Source organism: Suricata suricatta, chromosome 3 (genome assembly GCF_006229205.1).
Source record: "Suricata suricatta isolate VVHF042 chromosome 3, meerkat_22Aug2017_6uvM2_HiC, whole genome shotgun sequence".
NCBI lineage: Eukaryota > Metazoa > Chordata > Mammalia > Carnivora > Herpestidae > Suricata > Suricata suricatta.
The window spans coordinates 53564298-53583242 of record NC_043702.1 but is presented as its reverse complement, the minus strand read 5'-3'; the positions used below and the strand labels follow the sequence as shown (position 1 = coordinate 53583242).

Genomic DNA, 18945 nt, shown 5'->3' with positions numbered 1-18945 from the left:
CCCAAAGAATGAAGAGAATTGGCAATTTCTTATACTGCAGGGTGGGCTGATTGACAGTATCACACACACAATGGTCACCATTGTGCTGCTTGGCACATGCACCTCTCCTTGGCTCTACTTGGTGTGTGACCTTGGTGAACACATATATTGGAATTTGAATAAACATAATTGTGCTAAAGACAAATTATTTGGTAAACCATTGTCTTTCTAGTTTTGTAAACTTTTTAATGTGTATAAACTAGGAACATTTCCATAACAGAGTGACTTTCTTAAAATTTGGACCAGAAAGTATTATCTACATAGCCTTCATTTCCCCTTACATGATAATCCTTTTTAAAATTTGGGTACTCACCCAGTTACCTCTGTTGTCATGGAAACCGAATCAACATTTCCTGTTACAGTCTTTCCCCTGTCTCCCACATGCAGAGTGTTCTCACTTTGCCCTCTTGCTGTCCTGTTTTTTTTGTCGCAGAACTCCACACTGGTCCATCCTGTTGTATAGTGAGTGAATTTAGAGTTGTTCCCTTCTCCCTGCAGTTCCAGTCCCTTCTGATTTTCATAGAGTTGGGGTGGGAGTAACTTGATAAACCATTTACATTAAGGCTCTCTATCTGTGGCTATTCAACAGGTGAGGCTTCTGCTGTCAACTTGACCTCGTGCCTCAAGGCAGTGCTTGCACAGTTATGGTCTTTGGATGACCTGCATCACAGTTTTCTGGCCACGCTTGTTTGAAATGTTTAGATTCTGAGACCTCACTCTCAAAAGTTCTAATCATTGGCTAGGTCAAGAATGACAATCCAGAACTCTGCTTTTAAAATGAGTACCCAAGGTGATTTTTGTACTCCCACGATGTTTGGAAATCTCAGTTATAATTGTGATTGGACTTTGATTTTAATATATTTTTCTTTCTCCCTCCAAACTTTTGTGGGGTTCTTTTTTTCCCTGTGGCTTTGCCAGAAGCAAAGGCAAAAATTCCAACTACCTGTCATTTAAAGTAGAAGGGGCTGCTGCTTACTATTAAGTGAAAACAAACAAACAAAAAAAACCCCAAAAACACTTGTTACAAGAATACTATGTATACCAAGGAGATATAGATTTTAGTCTTGCTTTTTTAGGGTCTGGTCCAGATTATTGGGTTGTACCCTAGAAGACAGCTGAAAAAGGGAACTCAGAGGGCTGGTTTCTGTTTTAAAATGGCATATAGACTTATGGAGACATTCATGTTTCTTATTTGCAGAAATGTAAGACTGTACCAGAAATGGTCTTTGGTCACCTACAGATTGGTTAATTCAATAAGCTTGTGATATGATTCTTATTTCAATTACTAGCAAGCAGGGAGGGAAGCAATAAAAGCGAATTGGCATTTTCCCAGCTGTGGTAGACAGTCTGGAATTCTCTGCCTAAATTGCCATATTGATTAGATTACAAGTGGACAGTGGAGGGAATGAAACATGAAATTTAAAGTCTAGATCAGGGAGATCACACGGTCAAGGGAAATGTACATCCTTATTTTCTGTCTTTTGCCAAGACAATTTCCTGATACTAATTAGTACTGTTTTACTCATTACATAGACTAAGACATGGAGGTAAAAGACAGGATAGTTGTGTCTTTCTGGTCTTTGGAATACCAGGCTTTTGGGAGTATGTGCTTATATAGCATGTCTGCTCTAGCACAAAATACTTGGAATTTGTTTTTCAAAGAGATTTTTCAAACAATAATGAATTTCCAGTTAGAATTTGGTGTGTGTGAAGAAAGATTGGGGGTAAGGGAAGTCATCCCAGGAGCCTCAGTGAGTAGTGAGTGCCAGAGTATTCTGCCAAGAGGTAAGTCTGGCCTGGCCTTATTTGCCCCAGACCTCCCTTCTTTCTACTTTGCTTCTTTGATTCTTTGTGCCTCTGTCTATAAGATTCCTACCCACCCATCCCCCATACCTATACATTTCTTTCCTTCCATTTATTGATTCATAGCAGGTGTGATAGGATTTCAACCTTGGGAACACAATTTTTGGCCCTTGAATTCAGGTTTTGAAATTTTTCCTCTTCAGAGAAGTACCAGTTTCTTGTGAACTCTAAAGAGTTGACTGTAGCCAAGTTAATTATATCTTTAGTTTGCTGAATATTTGAAGCAGATTCATTCTGAATGGAATTCTCTTATTTAAAAAAATTTGTGGGGCTTGCTTAGAAATCCATCAGTGGGTTTCATAATAAACCATCATGGAATATCTATGTATCTGTTAAGGAAAGAACTGTTTTCTTAAAGAGAAACTGCACTGAGATTCAAGGGCAGTGAACAGTGTATTTGCTTCAGACACAAATTTGCGATAATCATACTTTTTTAGTCCATGGTATTTTCATAATAATATAATACTATTAATAAAATGCTAATAAAGTAGCATAACACTGTTTAATCAAATTACAATACACAAAGTAACACTACATATTTTACACATATATTCGAGAACATTTATGGATGCCCATGGAAGGGGGCAGATAGAATTAGAAATCAGAGATGGAGAAAACAAAAATAAAAGGCCTCATTTGTTCACAGACAAATGCCATGAACTAAAAAAAAATAGTATGTTATAGATCTTTTAACTGTTTTCTCCTTTTGTGTTTTCTGCTATTTAAAAAGCCTATTCATGTTTCTGTATATGTATCTCTCTTATTGCTTTTAGTTGCTGTGTATTCTTTTTTTTTTTTTAGTGTTTATTTATTTTTGAGAGAGAAAGACAGAGCATGAGTGGGGGAGGGACAGAGAGAGAGAGAGGAAGACACAGAATCCGAAACAGGCTCCAGGGACGGAGCTGTCAGCACAGAGCCCGACATGGGACTCGAACTCATGAACTGCGAGATCATGACCTGAGCTGAAGTTGGACGCTCAACCGTGTCACCCAGGTGCCCCAGTTGCTGCATATTCTTTGACAGAATTAACACTTACCAATTCCTTTAGTGATGTCTCTAGCTATTCTTACAAGTAATGCTCCAGAGAATATATCAACGTTGTTCTCTTTTGGAACTATCTGTGAATTCCTCCTGAATATAAACCCGGGAGTTGTATAGCTGGGCCATAGAAATGGCATTACCTATGAAAACTTAGCTCATGATTGACCATGGAGTAGTTTATCAGTAATGTGTTTGGGTCTCTCCATGTTCTTGCTAACAACGTTCGCTGTTATAAATCTTATATTTAATCCATTTTACACTATTACATTGGAAGAAACTAGAAAGTTAATTTATCATGTGGAGGGGCCAAATTTTTGTTACAGCAACTAGAGATTTAAAACTTATAATGAGGATATGGAAGGAAGATTGAAATTCATGAAGCTTGAAGTAGGTATACTATCTAGAGAGCAGGGATATTATCTTGTTGAACTGTCCAGAAGCCTGATCTTGTCAGGGTCCCGGAGTCCATCATATTCAGATGGTCTGACTTGTGTAAACTATCTTCAGTAGTGACCAAGGTTAATTAGAATGCCAATAGAGTAATTCATGGTGAAAAAACAAAATTATCAAACTGGGCCATTTCAGTTGGCCACTTTTTCTTGGTAGAAAATAAAGTATAATCAGAAGAGTTGCCTTGGTGAGTTTTATATTCGGGCAAAAGGAAATATTCTGTGATTCAGATGTTTGATAGTATCAAGCTATCAAAGCCTGATGACATCTGTTTTCTAAGTTGTTTTAATAGTCTTGGAGTCATGAGATTTTGTAGCAGTGTTAAGTGTTGGTACTTTATCCATGTCTTTTTTATTTTTTAAATTTAAAAAAAATTTTATTTATTCTTTATCTCTCTCCTGAAAGAGATGGGGGGACGAGAGAGAGAGAGAGAGAGAGAGAGAGAGAGAGAAAGAAAGAATACCAAGCAGGCTTAAGTGTGGAGCCGGATGTGGGGCTTGAACTCACGAACCTGTAAGATCATGATCAGAGACAGAAATCGAAGCTTAATCGTCTGAGCCACCCAGGTGCCCCTATCCATGTCTTTAAAAAAATTTTTTTTCAATTTTTTTTGGTAAATGGAATTTCTCTTATAGTATACATAAATTATTATACTTATAACTAAACTACTTATATTAACAAAAGAGAATTAGTTAGATTGAGGCAGTAAGCATTGTAAATAGTTTTACATAGTTTTGCTATTGAGTTTTTAGAAATAATTTTGTAGGACTTGTAGAATAGATATGATATTTAAATTTCTTTTAAAACATGTACATATAAATTAAACTTAGAATTAGATCGTGTTCCATAGGTTTTTTTTTTTTCCTCACTAGGCCTTTATATTTCTAATGGTAACTCAGCTTTAATATTTTTTTTTAATAAAAGAAGTTAGTAGGATTATTATTTATAGGGATGTTTTTTATAAAAGATCTTTTCAGGGATATATTTGTTGATCAAATCTTGGCATCTCAACTCTTTTTACTTCACTTTCATGATTTCCTTTAGGTTATCTTGGTCATAAGGTAATTAAGCACACAACCTGATAATAAGGATTTTTAATTAGTTCAAAAAATCCTGAAAGATTGAAAATTTTTAACGTATACATATTATACTACATGCGGGATTAATTTGAATTTATCTGATGCTGAGCATGGTTTGTTAGAAATCCAGCATTGAGACTTAAGTTTCATACTTCAGTTTTTATTTTCTAAAAGCTCATTGTTTAAATTGGAAATGATAGATAAAATTTTGATTTTCATGGGAACTAAGTAGTAAAGTATCTTTTATTCGAATTTTATTAGAATTATTTTGGAAAAAAAATTTTTAAGTTATAACTTAGCTAAGTTTTTTACTGCTGGACCAAAATAAAATTAGTTTAAAACACATTTTCTTTTTCCATATTTTCTAATGAAAAATATAAATATAAATAGTGGTGATAGAAACCATGCATTTATATCAGAATGCTTGAAATTTATTAGTATTAGAGGAGTAGTAATGTATGTATATATGGGGACTTAAAAGTGAACATCTCCCAATATAAGAAAGATCTCTGGTTTTCATAATAATAATGCTAACTCTAAATACTTAGGTTAAAAATTGTACAAACAGCAGCATTGGGAAATGCAGAATACTGAATATATATATCATGGGAGAATACTGCCACCTTGTGTATACATGATGCTACATTATGTCTCCATTTTCTTTTGTTATGCCAGCTAGTACAAAGTGCTTCTTCACCGTCTGGTACTGTGGTCAGATATGTAAATGTGTAAAACATTTGTTTTATTTTTTTCATTTAATAAAATCGATCCGACGTAGTTTTTTTCTTGGCAAGAGGAAGGGTCTTGTATTTTCAAGACATTGAATTTGGTGTAAAGTTGGCTGTAAGAATTGGAAAGTCTGAGGGATCAGTCTGGTTAATTGATCTTTGGGGTCAGTGGAAAATTGAATCTTTTTATTTGAATCTTATTGAATGTTGATCATTCTTTGATCATTCCTCATTTTAGTACTTGCCATGCTTTGGGATCATTATTCGGAATGCCAGATTCATTATACTATACATAAAGAAAGTAAGGGCACTGGGGTTCCTGACATAACCATAGTCCTTGATTTTTACATGTTTCCCTTAAGGTCAAGTGCAGAAGAATGACTATAATAATACCATGTAATAGTGCTTTGAAAAATACTGATGTCAAGGAAAAAGGGTTCCTTTAAATCATTTTGGTTACTTGAGGACATGACTTGGTGGGTTTCAGATATTTCCTCTCTAAAGACGAAGAATCAGAAGACTGGGGGTTCACTTTCTGATGCTTACAACTAGCTTAGCTGTGTAATCATGAGAGCTTTTCTGGGCACACGTTTCTTCACCTGAAAAATGAGCAGTTGAACTGGGTAATTTCTAAGGATTTTTTTAGTTTTAGAATTCTGTGATTGTGTAAGGTTTTACTTTTAAAGTGTTAATGCTGTAATGCCCTTCAAGTTACTCATTATATTTTCTCTATAAGAAGTTATTTTGCAAGTTTAATGTAATCACATTAGTTGTGTTTAACTGTCATCAAATATATTAGTAATTTGAAGAGATACTTGTGTACAAAAGTTTAAAACTTGGGAAGGTCGTCTACTTTTTTATTTAACACATGGGGACTTGAAGACATCAGAAGATTGATTTTAGGGTAACCTAGATTTTAAATATATACTATTTCAAGCAACATAGCACTCTTTTGGTGTGGTGGGGCACAAGTGGATTCAAAATGCCTGCATCTCAACTTCTGGGAAGTTGGTATAAATATGGGAAGCCCATATCATAGGCCTATGGTTGAAAACGTGGGACTTCTTTAGGATATTACCCAACTGAAAATTTAAGGCCAGTGATTCTTCAGAATGTAAATCTTTTCATTTTTGAGTGCACAGCAGCAGATATTTCCTGCTTCCCTTGATTTATTTTTCTTGTGCAATGCTAAGAGTGAACACATGTAATCAGGTTTCACTTTTACTTTGAGGCCAGATGGGAATAATTTTTTAAAATTCTAAACAATTTTAAGGAAAAGGATTCTCATTGTTAAATTATGTAAACATGCCAAATTCAACATCTGTACTGAAATAATTTCCCATTGCCTACTGATTGTAATAACAAAGGAAAAAATATTTTTTATATTTATTTATATTTTTGCATTTATTTTGTGTAGCACCAAACTCTTGTTTTAGACAGTACAGACTTCGTGACAAATGTTTAAATTCACTAATAAAATGCATTTGACAAATAAAAATTTATGCACATATTATAATATATCAAATGAAGATGTTAATTAAAATGTACATATATATAATCCTTCTCATGTAAATTATTATGGAAATCTAGTATAATATTAAGTAAATTATACTTCATAAAAGTGAAGAGAATTATGAAAAAGGTAAACCAGATGACATCTTACTCAGTTTATAGAAAACGTAATCTTAAGAAAGTGGGTATGTGAGTGGTGATACCTAGCCATGAGGTTTTTCTGTAGAGATGTTTCCAAAGCTGTTCCCTCTACAATGAGGTAGGAATGTAAAATTAGAAGAAAATATTGGGCAACAGTTCATAACAGAATCATCTACAAATCCAGTCTCTGGATTGATACTCTTGAGATATATTTGAATAGTTGTTTTTATATAGGTACTATAGTTTTTATTGATAGCAAACTTTAGTGTTAAAGAGATTGTGCCTGATCTCTTTTTCTTAATTTTATGTGTACATGGAGACCAATTAATGGCCTTTACTTGGTTCAGTTGTGTTATGTTAGTGTTCTACTTCTTTGAAAAGCCTTTGAATTGGATGAAGAATTAAATGATTGTAATAAAAAATTTGCTTGTCAGTTGTCATTTTCTTCCTTGGGAATTATGGAGAATTAAAATGCTTTCTAATGAGTAAATCTTTGTTTATTTTTACATTAAAAAAAACTGAGATATAATTGACCTGTAATTAATTTCAGGTGTACCACATAATGACTTAAAATTTGTATATATTGTGAAATGATCACCACAGTAAGTCTAGTTAACATCCATCACTACACATACTTACAGATTTTTTTCTCGTGATGGATTTTGAATTTTTATTTTTTAATGTTTGTTTATTTTTGAGAGAGAGAGAGAGAGAGACAGAGCTCGAGTGAGGGAAGGTCAGAGAGGGAGGGAGACACAAAATCTGAAGCAGACTCCAAGCTCTGAGCTGTCGGCACAGAGCCCAAAAATAGGCTGATGCGGGAGTCGAACCCTTGAACCGCGAGATCATGGCCTGAACTGAAATTGGATGCTTAACTGACTGAGCCCCCCCAGGCATCTCTATTTTGAAATTTTAATGCAGCAAATAATTTTCTGTGTAGAGAAGAGTTTTCTTTTCTTCATCATAGACTGCATAATTGAATTTGCAAGAAGATTCATCAGTTTATTTCAGTAGCCCCGATATACTAGAGCACCATGCTAAAACAACAACATTAACAATAAATGCTGACAGAGTACTTTGGTGAGGCTGCTTATTGTGTTCTGCACAGCCCAGACCTTATGTAATATTCAGAATTGAATGAATCATTGATTTTGGTGAAAATGATTTTTAAGACAGAAATTTAAAATACCGTATTGTTTTGGAATACTAAAAACTGATATAGTCATTAACTGTTATGTTAATATGTAGGTCAAGGTAGAGATTGGTAGTTACATGGAAGTTGAAGGATTTCGAATGTTTGTGAACGCATCTCTCAGATTTTTTGGTCTGTGTCTACTATTAGTGGTGTCATTAGTGAACTTATTCTGTACATTGATCTTTTCATCATAGCAGATTAATTGTGATTTTTCTAATATATGCAAAAATTTGCTTCCTATTCAAGTGAGTTTTAATTTAATTGCAGAAGTTTTTAGGGTGGCCTATTATGTAAACTAATAACATATACAACATGAAGCATATTTGTACTCTAATTATATTTTTCTTCCTTGTTCCTTCTTACTCCTTTGAATTTATTAAATTTAGTTGTTGCCCTTTGTGAAGCAGGTGCTGCTTATCATGATTCTGTATTTAGATGATTCTGTATTTAGAAATATTAATATGTAGACATTTTGATACATAATCTTAAACTGATATACTATTAGTGGGATGAGGTCTTTTAAATGATTGTGGAAATTAATATCAATGACATACTGTTCAGTTTTGAGATGTTTAGCATAGGTCTAATTTATGTTTTTTTTATTATTATTAGGCAAGAAGTTATGAAATGGAATGGATGGGGATATAATGATTCCAAGTTCTTCTTCAATAAGAAAGGCCAAGTTGAGTTGACTGGGAAAAGGTAACTGGTTGGTTTATTCTTTTGTTTCTTTTGTTCTCTCTATAAAAAATTTTAAACATAAATAACAAATGTATGTCATGTTAAATAATAGACATACATAGAGAGGATAATATGACTCCTTCCTCAGTTTAAAGTTATCAACATTTTGGGGCGCCTGGGCGGCTCAGTCGGTAAACCATTTGACTTTGGCTCAGGTCATGATCTCATGGTTTATGGGTTTGAGCTCTGTGTTGGGCTCTGTGCTGATGGCTGAGAGCTTGGAGCCTGCTTTGGATTCTGTGTCTCCTTCCCTTGCTTGCACTCTGTCTTTCTCTCAAAAATAAACATTAAAAAAAAGTAAATAAAGCTATCAACATTTTGACATAATTACTCCTTCTTTTTTGGTAGTATTTTAAATTCCTTTGTGTCACTTCTAAATATTTACATAGGTTGCCTTTAAAAAAAAATTAGCTAATCATAGTAATATCATTATCATACTCCCCCAAACAAGATAAGTTTTATAGTATTTGATTATCCAGTCCATGTTTCCCCTGATATCTTAAAAATGCCATTTTATGGGTAGGTAGTTTGAATCAGGATCCAAAGAGGACTATGATCTTTTTACCACCCAACCTCCATGCCACTGACTTGTTTAAAGTAACTCCCTGTCTAAGACTGGGAATTTAGGGGCACCTGGGTGGCTCAGTCAGTTAAGCATCTGATTCTTGGTTTCAGCTCGGGTCATGATCTTGCGGTTTCTTGAGTTCAAACCTTGTGTCAGGCTCTGCACTGGCAGCATGTAGCCTGCTTAAGATTCTTTCCCTCCCTCCCTATCTCTGCCCCTCCCCCACTTACACTGTCTCTGTCTCTCTCAAAATAAATAAGTAAACTTAAAAAATTTTTTAAAAGAGACTGGAAATTTACTTCTAGGTGTGGGTTATTATGGATAATGAACGATTTTAGGTCTTTGTGAATATAAATAGTATTTTTTTAATTTTCTGAGATACATTAGGGAAGAAGTGGTGAAGAAAGAACAATCATTTGTGTGATAACTTTCACATTTCTGAAATGTTTTGGGGAATGTGTTTATAAGAATTCTAAAGAATATTTGTATTGTTACTGTTCCAGATGCAGACAGAATTGTAAAGTAAGTTCTTAGCTGATTTTAAGAACCAATCCTTTGAAAGTTGGTGTTTTGGGTTTGTCTATTAAAATCGTTTTGGAAGGACAGTGAGTACAAACACGTAATATCAGAAATTTATAATTTGTAAAATTTGTAATTCAGATATTGTTTAGAGAGCATAGATTAAGAACTAAGGAGATTGCGTGGTCTTAAGAGAGATTTTTATCCAGGTTATAATAGAACCAGAGAATTTTATTTGTTTGGCATCAGACTTTGGAATATTTCTGCTGCTGCCATTCTAACCAGAATGAAATCCTTAAAGGTCTCTTTCTTTGCATTAACTTCTGAGCGGCTCCAGTGGGATAGAGGGGAATAGAATTGGGTGCATCCGACTGGCAGAGCCTTATAAGGGAGACCAGTAAGTGTCAGGTACATTTGCTTTAGTGGAGGGAAGCCTTTGCTCCTCATCAAGACTCATCCAGAGAGTAGCTCTCCAAATACAGCAATGGCATTTAAATGCTCTAGGATTAAATATGTCCTACATAAACTATTTAATAACTAAAACCAATAACTAAATAATAGTTATTCCCATTTTAGTGCAGCCAGAAGTACTATTACCACAGAGGATAATTAATTGGATCATAGTTTTTTGTAAAACTAGTCTAGTTTCCTAGGGATAATGGTTGAATTAGATTTCTCTGATTTTTTATCAGAAAACATTTACAAACATTCTTTAAGATAATAATAGCTATTACTTAATTGAATGCCTACTGAATTATCTTTAAAAAACCCTAAGATGGGTAGTGGTATTTTCTTAGAAATGATTAGGGGATTGAGGGTGAGAGAGGCTAAATAGCTTACGTGACCTCACCTGCTCAGTGGAAAACTAGGAGTGAAACCCAAGCATTTTTAAGCTTCATTCTTGTGCTGTTTCTATTGTATTGTGCTTCTGTAGATAACCATACTCATCCATCGTATTGGTCTTGTTTTCTCTCCAAACTCTGGGAACACTTATCTACCGCTATACACTAGCACAGTCATCTTGTAAAAAATTGCCCTGTGACAAAAATTCCTGTTTTTCCAGTGAAAGGCACAGAGCAGAAGCAAAAGGAGGTTGTGATATTCTCCAAAGAGAAAATGGAATTTGTGACTAGAAAGGATGAGTTATAAGAAAATACTGATTTGAAATCTGAACTGATCAAATACAGACTCTCTGCTCTCTATAACTACATAGAAAACATAGATAAAATACCAAGAAAGAAATAAAACAGAGCTGGGAGGCAGGGAGAATTCTTAGGTGCCAGAAAACAAGAGTGAGTTTTAATGAAAATTTAAGGGGAGTCTCTTATTTCTGATCCAATGACATTGGAAAGGAAAGACATTTTATTTTTTTATTAAAAATTTTTTTTAACATTTTATTTATTTTTGAGAGAGAGAGAGAGAGAGAGAGAGAGAGAGAGAGAGAGAGACATAGCATGAATGGGGGAGAGTCAGAGAGAGAGGGAGACACAGAATCAATCAGAAGCGGGCTCCAGCACAGAGCCTGACACGGGGCTCAAACCCACCAACTGTGAGATCATGACCTGAGCTGAAGTTGGCTGAACCAACCAGGCTTCTCAGGAAAGACCTTTTTATAAGCAAATGTGATTGATTGTATGTAGTTTGGGGAAGGTAACATTGACATTTCAAACCCAGCCAAAGAAGCAATTATTATAAGCTGTTCTAGAACTTGAGGAAAAATCAGATTTTCCTGAACACAGCCTTATCTTCTGAACCTATTTGTAATTTGTGAGTTTATAAATCTTTAGAGTTTTTTTTTTTAAGTTTATATATTTATTTGGTGTGGGGGGGGCGGTGTCAGAGAGAGAGGGAAAGAGAGGGAGCCCCAAGCCTGCTCTGCACTGTCAGCACAGAACCCCATGAGGGCTCGAACTATGAGGTCATGACTTGAGCTGAAATCAAGGGTCTGAGGCTTAACTGACTGAGCCACCCAGGCACCCCTAAATCCTTAGATTTATAGTCTTGTTATTCTTACTCATTCTAGACGTTGATGAATTGAGTCCTCATGGGTTTAAGCAGCAGAAGGCAATACTTCAGAGCTAATGCTGTAGATTTCTACAAACTAAAATTTTTGAAAAGTGTCATTTTTCTTCGACTTTAAAGGTATTATACATTAATTGGTGCTTACAAAGCACAAGTTAGTGTTTAAATGGAGAGAATTTGGGTTTGTTGTAGTTTATATTTTCAGTGGTATTAAAGTTTTATTTGATTATAAAGGACTTTAAAATGGCTTAGCAATTGTGGAACTCACTCTGCGGTAGAGAGTTGTGTGTACTAATATTTTGCTGCCTCTGTGCACTGCCGCAGAGTGAGAGTACTTTGTCTTTAGTTACAATAATCCTGATGTGCCCTTCATTCTTAAATATTTATATTCACAGAATTTTCTTTCCATACAGTGATTTCTTTGGTCTTATAAGCTCCCCTGATTCTAGATCTTCTACAGTATAGTTCAGCTTTGTCCTGAGGAAAGGTGGTGAGTTGATCCCACCTTATATTTTACAAGAACCATTTCTTTTTTTTTTTTAATTTTTATTTAATTTTGAAGGAGACAGAGACAGAACTGTGAGTGGGGGAGGGGCACAGGGAGAGGGAGACAGAATCTGAAGTAGGCTCCATTCTCTGAGCTGTCAACACAGAGCCCACTGCAGGACTTGAACCCATGAGCTGTGAGATCATGACCTGAGCCAAAGTTGGATGGTTAACCTACTGAGCTACCCAGGCTCCCCGACAAGAACCATTTCTTAAAGTTTTCAAATAATCTTCAACCATGAGTAAAGATTCATTTATGAGTCTCCCTGTTTCAATAACTGGTATAGGCACCTGGCTTTCCTCTTATCACATTTCTGGCGAAAGTTTCATGTTTCTTTTGCCCATATATTTATTCTGTCAATTAAGTGTCTTTGTAGCTTTGACTAAACTAGATTGTAAGTTTCTTAAGAACTGAAGTTACAATATTAATTCTGTGTGCCTTGCAATGCTCAATATAGTCTTATATGAATTTTTATGCTTGTTTATAGTTCTGGATCTAACTCTAAATTATTTTACTGTAAAATTCAAGTTATTCCATAGCTGTTTCTTCAGTTAAATACTTATAATTCTTTTAACTTTTCTTATAATCTTTATTTTCAGTCCATTTACTTCTTTGATTTCAAAGTTTTCATTTTTACTTCATGATCTTTTGTGAGCCCTTGGCAGTATGCAATGCTTACAGTTATGAAGTCAGGCTTCTTTTACTGTTTTTCAAATCCTAGGGCATTAGATGCGAGAAAAAATACAATAGAAAATTTACATTCTGACATGGATCTCTTGTATGTTTTGTGCTGGAATTGTAGTTAATGGAGCAAAATCATAAATAGACTATTCTGCTATGCAAGATACTTCTTCAAAGTCTGAAATACTATGCATTCAGATGTAGAAGTATATTGTGTTTATCTTATTGGTAGAATGTAGTTTTAAATTTTACACACAACAGTAACACCAATACCCGTAATTCAAGTATCTTGAAGGTGGTCACCTTTTTATTTTATGGGTAATGTTATTTGTGAATTAAGGGATTCACAAAGGTCTGATTCTGTCATGAATTACAGGCACTCACATTAATTGTACATTTAACGTATAAAAATTCAGCATTAAAACTTAATAGTTCCAAATTGGTCTTTTCGTAGGACATAACTAACATATAGTGGCATAGCTATTGTAACAAGCTTTCTAGAATTTGTACTCTTACCTCTGCTGAAATGAAAGAAATTTTATATGCTGAATGACTATCTTTAGTTGTTTTAGCTATGAGTCCTATACTTTCTTCCATTCCAATTTCTTTAGATTTATGAAAAACATAATACTTCAACCATACCAGTTCAGTTTGATTTTTAGCACTTGTGATTTTTTTTAACATAAAAAGAAACTTATCTAATTAAAACATATGTGTTTTTTATGTTTTTTTCCTTTCCCTCTCATATTTGTTTTGTTAATGTTTATGTAAAGACTGATTTGAACCCCTCTTACCACTGTTGGTGGGAATGCAAACTTGTACAGCTGAAAAACAGTGTGGATTTCTCAGAAAGTTAAATATTGAACTGCCCTTTGACCCAGCAATTGTACTACTAGGTATTTATCTAAAGGATACAGAAATACTGATTGGAAGGGGGCACATGTACCCCAGTGTTTATGACAGCACTATCAACAACAAAGAGCCCAAATGTCCATTGACTGATGAATGGATAAAGATGTGGTGTGTGTATATATGTATATACACATATCCGTACATATGATAGAATATTACTCAGCCATCAAAAAGAACAAAATCGTGTCATTTTGCAATGAAGTGGCTGAAACTAGTGTATTATGGTAAGCAAAGTAAGTCAGAGCAAAATAAATACCGTATGATTTCACTCCTACGTGAAATTTAAAAAAAACATGAATATAGAGGAAGGGATGAAAAAATAAAATGACATAAAAACAGACATGGTGGGTCATTAAATTGAGTGTCCAGTTTTTGATTTGTCATGATCCTTGGGTTTTGGGATCAAGCCCTGTGTCAGGCTCTGTGCTGACCGTAGAGGCTGCTTGGGATTCTCTCTCTTCCTCTGCCCCTCACCCCCGCTTATGTGCTTTTTCTTTTAAAAAACAAATAAATAAAAAATAAAATCATAGAGAAAGGCAAACCGTAAGAGACTATTAACTATAGAGAACAAACTGAGGGTTGCTGGAGGGGAGGTGGGTAGGGGGTGGGCTAAATGGGTGATGGGCATTGAGGAGGGTGCCTGTGATGAGCACTGGGTGTTATATGTAAGGGAATCACTAAATTCTACTCCTGAAACCAAGACTATGCTGGATGTTAGCTAACTTGAATTTAAATAAAATTTGGAAAGAAACAAAAAATGATAATTTAAAAGTAAGACTGATTTGAGAATTTTGGATAGGATTTTTGTTATGTAACATACATCCAACCCATGCAGTGTAACTTAAAATTACCTGGGTAAAATGTGTGCTTTTTGTCACTTCCAATTTAACATTCTTTTGGATGGGGCCCAATATCAGTTCTTTTAATACTGAATTCTGCATTATTATAAACATATATTTAATTTTGGTACAGAGTTTATATATTGCCACTGGTTTTTTAAATTTGGCTTTGTAAAATCAAAGTAATCTATTGAGGCTAGTTGCTAAATGCTTTTGCCATTACTCAAACTCCAATGAATTCAGTGGGAATAATCTTGAGCAAACATATCACAGTTTGAACTTTTTAAATAACTTGCCTGATGTAGATGTTAAGACCAATTTATAGTTTATTCTGATATGTTGTCACTATTTATTTTTTGATCTGGAATAGATAGTGACTACTAGAGTGTTTCTTCTTTTCTCCATTTAAACACACACACACACACACACACACACACACACACACAAAAGAGAAATAAAAATGGCTATGGGACCACTTAAACTATCATCTTGGAAAAAAATAAATTTTGATGTTACTTCATATAAGATACAGAGATCAATTCCAGGTAGATTATAGATCTAAATATATAAGCTAAAACCTAAAATGGCTAGAAAAATAACAATGGCTTTCACAGAGGTTGTGAAAAGATAGAGAAAAAAAAGTGTTAACTTTTAAAAAGGAAAAAAATTAGACAATATTAAAATATAAAACTTTTTATCAAAAGACTCCTTTAAGAAAATGAAAGAAATCATAGAGTAACAAAAATTTTACTACGTACCTTTTTTTTTTGAGAGAGAGAGAGAGAGAGGAGGGAGAGAGAGAGACTAGGGGAGGAGCAGAGAGAGCGAGAATGAGACTCTTAGGCAGACTCCACTTTTAGTGTGGAGCCCGAAGTGGGGCTTTATCTCACAACTGAGAGGTCTTGACCTGAGCCGAAATGAAGAGTTAGACACTTAACCAGCTGAGCCACCCAAATGTCCTTAATACATACATCCTTGATTCCAGAATATATGAATTCTTATACATCAGTGAGAAAGCAGTAGTAATCCAAGAGGAAAATGAGCAAAAGATGAACTGGCATTGAAAACAGAATATCCAGATGGACAATAGACACATGAATAGAAACTCAAACCCATAGACAACCAATGAAATTCAAATTCAAATTGTTATGAGATTACCAGTAAAATGTCTCACATTAAAAAGAACTCTAGCATTCAGTGTGAGGAAGACGTAGAACATGTAGATATATCATTGTTAGTGGTAAACATCAGAAAACTTATCTACCAACATCTACTAAAGCTAAACTTATGCATAGAGTATGGCCTGGAAATTCCACTCTGGTTATATATCTGTCAGAAACATATGATACATTCTTCATAAAACAAGTTCAGGAATGTCCCTGCATGCACCAAAAACTAAATAACTGAATTGTCTATTGACAATACAGTGAATAAAAAAATTGTGTTATATTCACACAATGGAATTAAGCCATGGAAATGAATGAAATGCAACATGTAACAACATAGATCTCCCAAATATAATATTTGAGCAAAAGAGGGCCAATACAAAAGAGTATATATTACATGATTTCATGTATATAAAGTTCAAAAACAGTCAACATTTCCCTGTAAAATTAACAGTCAGGATAGTGGTTCCTTTGGTGTCAGGAAAGGTGATATGCCTGGAAAGGGGTATGGAGGGGAGTGTTTATGGGGTACTAGTAAATGTTCTATTTCTGAATGTGAATGCTGATTACATGGGAGCTTTACTTTGTAAAAATTCATTGAACTATGCCCTTATTTGTCTTTATTTTTGTATGTATGTTGTACTTCAATATTTTATAAATAAAATGTTTATAAAATCAAACAAAAACAAAGTAACCATAATATAGTAGTTTTATTTGGTTGTCCCATCATCATCTGTTTGGGGGAGAGGAGTAAAGAAATTGCAAGAACATTATTAGTGAAAAAATTTTCTGAATATAGCTACCATCATTTTATAAATATCAATCATAAAGTATTTTAGAATAATGATTTCACTTGGGGCACCCGGGTGGTGGCTCAGTTGGTTAAGCATCTGACTTTGGTCTTGGTTATGATCTCTCTGCTCTCCCACGTTCGAGCCTCACGTCAGGCTCTACTCAGAGCTTGGAGCCTGCTTCAGATTCTGTGTCTCCCTCTCTCTCTGCCCCTCCCCTGCTTATGTTCTGTCTCTCTTTATCTCTCAAAAATAAATAAACTCTAAAAAGTTAAAAAAGGAAACAATAATGATCTCACTTGAAATGGTGGTAAGGGAAGAATCAGACCAAAGGCAGCATAAAAGCACAGACTGAAGCCTTATTTATTTACTTGCTTCAAATCCTGGTTTTGTAACTTACTAGCTATGTGGCCTTGATTAAGTTACTTAACATCTTAATTTCTCTGTTTCGCCTTCCTCATCTATAAAATAGGAATAATAACACCAACCTCATAACATTATTATAAGTTAATATACATAAAACACTTAGAACAGTGCCTGTCAGTGGCACATGATAATGCTATATGTTTAACTAAAAATTTTAAAGTGCTACTTTTAAATATACATTTTAAAAGTTGTTTAGGTCTTTTTTTCCTTTAATATTTATTTATTTAAGTAATCTCTATACCCAGCATTGGGCTCAAACTCATGACCCTGAGATCAAGAGCCCCTGGTTCTTCCAACTGAGCCAGCTAGGTACGCCTGTTCTGGTCTTTTCAGAGAACTGTTACATTAGTGCTGTTATAATACATTGGATCATTACTGTTTGCATATTAGCCTTCGTCACTGTACTAATCTAGGATACAGTAAAATATGGATACTTATTTTATCTCTTTATTTTTAGTACTCATTGCTATTTACTATTTTGCCACTTCTGACAAATATTTCCAAAACAGAAAAGTTGGTTTCTAAGCACTTGAATTTTCTGTATCAATCTTCTCATATATATAAAATATAGAATATTTTGTGTATATAAAATAATGTCTATGTTTCATATAAACTATTTAGATAAGGGTTAGGATGGAAAATGTAGGAAACAAACTCTGAGTAGCAAATCCATGCTATACCTGCTCTATAGAGCTCTTCTGTGTGTTTTAAATTTCTTATACCACTTCTGTAAAATCTAAGTACCTCACAAATCTACAGGTTTATTTACTATTCCCTGTTCTTTTTATAGTTGTCACATCATGAATTCTATCACACAGTGATATAATTTTTAAAAGTCATACATTTGAAAGAAATTAAAAAATAGTCATTTACATTTACCCACATATTTACTCTTTCTGGTATTATTTATTCTGCCTTGAAGATTTCAGTTTATATTTAGTGTTGTATTTCCCTTCAACCTGTAGAAAGTTACTTTAGCATTTGTTGTAGGTCTGCTGGCACCAAATTCTCTGTTTTCATCTGAAAATGTCTCAACTTTTATTTTTAAAGTATATTTTCACCAGATACAGAATTCTAGGTTGACGTTCTTTTCCTTAAGCACTCTAGAAGGTTTTTTTTTTAAAGTTTATTCATTTTTGAGAGACAGAGTGTGTGGGGGGGAGGGGGGGAAGAGGGAGAGAGGGAGAGAGGGAGACAAAGAATCCGGAGCAGGCTCCAGGCTCTGAGCTGCGAGCACAGAGTCCGACGCAGGCTCAAACTCACAGATTATGAGATCATGACCTTAGCTGAAGTTGGACACTTAACTCACTGAGCCACCCAGGCACCCCTCCTAACAGCACTTTTTAAATGTTGTTCAGTTCTTTCTGGGATTTCACTGTGTCTGATGAGAAGCTAATCATAATTTTTATTATTACATTGTATGTAATGTGTTATTTTTCTCTAGATGCTTTTAACATTTTTGTCCTTGCTCTCTCTCTCTGTCTCTTTTTTATATTGCAGTTTAGTGCTCACTTTGGCAGCACATATACTATATTGCAGTTTGACAATGATGTGTATAGTGTGTTTCTTTGAATTGATCTTCTCAGTGTTCTCTGGCCTTCTTGAATCTGTAAATTTATATCTTTCATCAAATTTGGAAACTTTCTTCTCTTATTAATTTCTTTAAATACTGTTTATTTCCTTGGCCC

The 18945-nt window shown here is 34.4% G+C and overlaps 1 protein-coding gene and 1 long non-coding RNA gene across 2 annotated transcripts in view; one reads left to right on the top strand and one right to left on the bottom strand.

The window, feature by feature from the left end:
* The window catches only part of AGPS (alkylglycerone phosphate synthase), a 127267-nt gene that overhangs the window by 16201 nt on the left and 92121 nt on the right, over window positions 1-18945 (top strand). Inside the window, exon 2 of the mRNA XM_029934335.1 lies at window positions 8661-8750. Within this exon, the coding sequence (XP_029790195.1) occupies window positions 8661-8750 (90 nt within the window). The remainder of the gene's footprint in view (window positions 1-8660; window positions 8751-18945) is intronic.
* LOC115287681 overlaps window positions 16735-18945 on the bottom strand; it is a 31456-nt gene continuing 29245 nt past the window's right edge. Inside the window, exon 4 of the long non-coding RNA XR_003906600.1 lies at window positions 16735-16773. This is a non-coding gene — a long non-coding RNA (uncharacterized LOC115287681). The remainder of the gene's footprint in view (window positions 16774-18945) is intronic.